Below are 5,000 nucleotides of genomic sequence, written 5' to 3'. Positions count from 1 at the left end.
AAAGAGAAGGAAAGAAACACAGGGGGGCTTCTCCCAGAAGTGTCTTTCAGTGAAAAAAAAGGTCTAAAAAAAAAAACAGCTGAACGGAGGAGTTTGTCATCTTAACCCTGGTGTCGATTTTGAACGGTCACACAAAAGAAGGGTTATATCTCGTGTAAACCACTCCAGAAGGTCAGTGTATAGAGAACATGTGTTAAAAATAAAAAATACAAATACCAAAGTCCGGTTTAGTGAAATTTCCATTTCCACAGACAACAATGAACGCTTATAATTCTGTCTCGCGAAAACAGATGTTGTGGCAACAATGATGCGGCCTCTGACAGCTGCCGCGGATAGGCTACGAAGGACTCCGAGTCCATCTGTGCACTTGTGACATATGCAGGACAACAATTGAATCGGGCAACAAAAAAAATGCAATAAGCTAGCGTGCAAGTGGTCGCTTACCTGCTGCAGATTTCTTGAAATCCATGTATCGAGAAGCAGATCCAGTCTCGACCGATGAAACTTTTTCGTGGTTTTGACCGCGATGAAGATGTCATTCGCGATGATGTCTTCCGCGGGTGGCGTATTGGTCCCTGCGTTGGCTGGTAGCGTGGGCTTCTCCACTTCCCTCCTACCGCGAGTCAACTTGGAGAAATACGCAGAGAATCCCTTCCTGGCATCGCTGTCCTGCTGTCCCTGAATAACTGGCGAGTCTGAATCCGTCAGCTCGCTTGACTCGGAACCCAAGTCGCGGAGACTCTGCAGTGAGCGCATCCCAACTTCACTCTCCCTGGACGGCTCATCCACCTGTAGTCGCTGCTGCTGGGCGACTACCAGGAGTACAACCAGGCAGGCGAGAGTCGCTCCTACGATGCAGAGCACCGTTTTCCTACCGTAACTTTTTAACATGTTGATATACATTAAGTAAAAAATAAACCTAAAGTAAATGCGATCCGCATCTATTTTAAACCCTTTAAAGCTAAATATTCAAACGTGCATCCTCTCTGCTCTCTCTCTCGGCTCTGTGGTATGAAAACACACGCAGCTTTTTGAGCGTGAGGGGCTTTTATAAACTGCCCCCCGCTTTGAGCCACGCCAGATGGGCGGGCTTTGAATAGCCTTTGTGCGCTCGGGACAGACCGACTTCGCGTGGGGGAGGCGGGATGTGTATTCGAGTCACGCCCCACGAGGGAGGTCCCAACAAGGTCCCGAATCTAGTTCAACTCACCATAGGCATGAAAGTGTTTTGGAATGTTTCAACTCTTTCTTTCCAAATGTGTCTCCTCAAAAAACACTATTCTTATAATTGTGACCTAATTTTAAGTATTCATGAGTGATACAAATAAGTCCACCGCCCATCATAATCACTTGAGTGAAAGAAAATACAGAAAGATAGGAAGAAAGGCAGAAAAAAAGGATGAAAATGACAAAATGTCTTTAGACTGTGTTTTGAGCACTAAATGAATGAGAGAGGCTGCTATCCACTCAGACCATAAATAAATAACAGACTCATCTAACAGATTCTGATAAGGTGCCCGTTGCGTAATTGAACAAATAAGAGCAGGCAGGTGTTCACGATAAAAGAGGAGATAAGAGGGGTTGAAACAATGCACCAGGTGGACCAAAAAGCCTATTTAGTTTGGCTCTGCTTCCGGTTGACAGTTGGTGTGTGTGTGTGTGTGTGTGTGTGTGTGTGTGTGTGTGTGTGTGTGTGTGTGTTAGTGTGTGTGTGTGTGGGTGTGTGTGTGTGTGTGTGTGTGTGTGTGTGTGTGTGTGTGTGTGTTAGTGTGTGTGTGTGTGGGTGTGTGTCTGTCAGGTCCTGAAGATTTATTGCCGTGGCTGGCATTAACCATTGTGTCGTGTCTGCAGGCAGGTGTTTCTGGTGTTTGCGGCCATCCCTAGAAACCAGCCACACACACACACACACACACACACACACACACACACACACACACACACACACACACACACACACACACACACACACTAGAAACCAGCCACAGGCATACCCTGACAGAGCCTCACTGATCTGAGAGCAGTTGCAAGTTTCTTTGTTTTGTTTTTCATTTCTTTTCCCTTGTCTCAAACCAATAGACAGCCAATTATATGTCACACACATACTCGCCCAGTTGTTTTTGCCAGTCAAACTCCATAACACATTTGCAAATCATTTTCTTGCCTTGCTTTGTTCTCATCAGCCAAAGCAACTCTGTGGTGACAAAGCCAGATAAACAATCTTCCTCTTGTGACTCTCAAGAGGCTGCCTCAGACAGAGCCTCCTTGCCTCCAGCGTTAGCTGTTTAGGGAGAGAGAGATGAGAAAGATGAGAAAGATGAGAGAGAGAGATTGAGAGAGAGATGAGAAAGATGAGAGAGAGAGAGGGTGAGAGAGAGATGAGAGAGAGAGAGGGTGAGAGAGAGATGAGAGAGAGAGATTGAGAGAGAGAGAATCCATTCACGTCACACAGCTCTGTTCTGGAGATGCGCTAGCCTTGTGAAAGCCTCCTGCGTGTCTTTTGAAACGGCAGCTCCACCAGAGAGAAGGCCTTCTGGGCCGGTGAGAGGGGTGCGCAACAACCCCCCCCCCCCCACACATACACACACACATACACACACACCCACCCCCCCGGAGCGTGAGTTCCAGCACACTACCAGGCAGCTGGCCATGGCAGGCCCTGAACACCCCCCCCCACGACTCAAAGTCAGCACCCTGCACCAGGCAGCCAGCACAGGAGAGACGGCCGTGAACAGCATACCACCTGCTAATTATCCGAGCGCTGTTTAAATAAGCAGATAGGCAAGGCCAAAGACATTTGCATGGATTCGTTTGGCAGATGCCTGTGGAAAAAAAAAAACGACTTGCAAGTGAAGCAGTCTACAATTCAAGTGAAGCAATCACACTGACAAGTCACTCAGTATTCAGGAGAGGAAAACCAAATAACACAGAGTGAGGATGCATACTGTTAGCACTAGTTACTATTTAGCATTATTACTATTATTATTACTTCTGCGTCCTGCAGGCAAATCACAGAAATGTTTATGTGTCTGTGTGTACATTTTGATCAGACAACCAGAGAAATTATTGACATGCGTGGTCCTTAAAAAGTCTACCTTATTTTGTCTTAATCAACATATGCTTTAAGTATGCTTATGTCTGCCTCTGCTGTGGGGGTATATATGCTATATATTGTAATGGGGTAACAATTTCACAATCGCAACAAATCTTTTACAGACTCTAGACTTCTCAAAGTCCAGAGTACGCATCAGAAAAGGCACACGCACACAATGGCGTCGCCTGTAAAGAAAGAGCATTTTCCCGAAAAGGATCACGTGTTAAGTTTAAACCATCCTTGGTAGTGGAGCGACAAACAACAGCCATTGTTCATCTTTTGAGAGCGACCACAAAAAGGGCATTAAGAACAGTATGAGAAACCAGGCAGTGGGGGCGGGGCTCTTGGCCCCCGATTCTTCGTGGATCATCGGGCCCTTTCTGGTCCTGGTGCAGGGGCCTCGTCCTCCCTCCAAAGGCCCTTCGACTGGGGCCTATCCCTCACCGCTGCCACTGGGACAATGGAGGTTGTTAAAACTGGATGGCGGGGGCTCAAGCCGCACAAAAGTGAAAGTTCCGCTTGTACCCCCAAAACCGTGCCAAGCCCCCTTCGTCTATCTACCCTGACCCTCCTGACAGGAAGAATAAAACACACGCACACACACACACAAGTACGCGCGCGCACACACACACACACACACACACAAAGAGAAAAAAAAGTTTCTTTCTTTCTCTATTCCTTTCATTCGGCCGCCTGTCATCCTTTCTTTCTCCCTCTCTCCTCTCTTCTTCTTCTTCTTATAAAAAAAAACAGCCAGCCCTTCCCTCTCTCCCTCACACCACACCACAACACACCACCACATCCTGGATCTCTGCCCCTCTGAAGACGTTACCGCTGAATTCCGATGGAATGAAACCTCCCCTCTTGGAGCGGCCCTCCTCCCCACAAGAATGCCCAGGGAGGCGAGGCAGCTAATAACTGCTGCTCCTGCCGCCGCTGCTGCGCTGGAGCTGCTGCTCTGGAGCCACTGCGCTTCCCCCTCGGCCCTGACCCTCGGCGTCTCTCGGGCGAGATCTGAGAGGGATGAATGAGGCCCCGCTCGGCATGGATCTGATTACAGTCAGCGCTGAGCTATTTATAGAAGGGGGCTTTAATGACGGGCGCGAGACAAAAGCGAGGTGCAGCATTCCTGCCTCTCATGTGGGCACCGTCTCCCCCCTCTGTCTGCCATGACCCCGGGAGTCAAGACCAGCCTGCCGCCCCGACGCCGAATATCCCAGATTCTCCGACTGCCAGGCCACAAGTTCCACCGCAAGGCCAAGTCTCTGTTTGTGTTAACTACAATGCAATTAGTAAAGGACAACTGGGGCCCCCTTCTGTTACCTAGACAGAGGATATTACATTATCTAATCATCTGATGTGATTTTTGTCATTTAGAGTGTATTTATAATTGTATCGGCCTGGTCAAAGATTTTTTTTTTTCATCGCAAGAAAAAAATCTAATAAAAGTCTTTGTCAGAGTTTTCCAGAGCTCTGTTTGAGGTACTGGGGCTGCGTGTGCGTGCGGCTGTGGGCAAATCTAGCTCGCATCCGTTCTTTATTTATCTTTTCATCTTTTTTCTCTCAGCGCTTTTGACTCATTGCTTTCTTTTGAAGATGAGAGTCAAATCCATCCCAGCTGTATTTCCGGAAGAGGGCCTCTGCTCTGTCACATACACAGCACACACGCACGCACACACACACACACACACACACACACACACACACACACACACACACACACACACACACACACACACACACACACACACATACACAGCACACACACTACAACCACGTTCCAGTCCGCGGATCTCCAGAGAATGACTACACTCTTAGAATATGACAGCTTCAAAAAAAGACAGCTTCAATCATTACACAATAACCACACATAAGTTCTGTATGCATTCAGAACACCCATTAAAAGCAT

General features: G+C 47.8%; 1 protein-coding gene across 2 annotated transcripts in view; it reads right to left on the bottom strand.

Annotated features, from left to right (window-relative positions):
* The window catches only part of lfng (LFNG O-fucosylpeptide 3-beta-N-acetylglucosaminyltransferase), an 11,748-nt gene extending 10,775 nt beyond the window's left edge, over positions 1-973 (bottom strand). For both annotated transcript variants that reach the window (XM_080857173.1, XM_080857174.1), the window contains exon 1: positions 445-973. In XM_080857173.1, the coding sequence (XP_080713299.1) occupies positions 445-903 (459 nt within the window). In that variant the 5' untranslated portion in view covers positions 904-973. The remainder of the gene's footprint in view (positions 1-444) is intronic.
* Between the last annotated feature and the right edge of the window lie 4,027 nt (positions 974-5,000).

This window comes from Sprattus sprattus (assembly GCF_963457725.1).
Source record: "Sprattus sprattus genome assembly, chromosome: 18".
NCBI classification, from domain to species: domain Eukaryota; kingdom Metazoa; phylum Chordata; class Actinopteri; order Clupeiformes; family Clupeidae; genus Sprattus; species Sprattus sprattus.
This window is presented reverse-complemented; position numbering and strand designations above follow the sequence as displayed.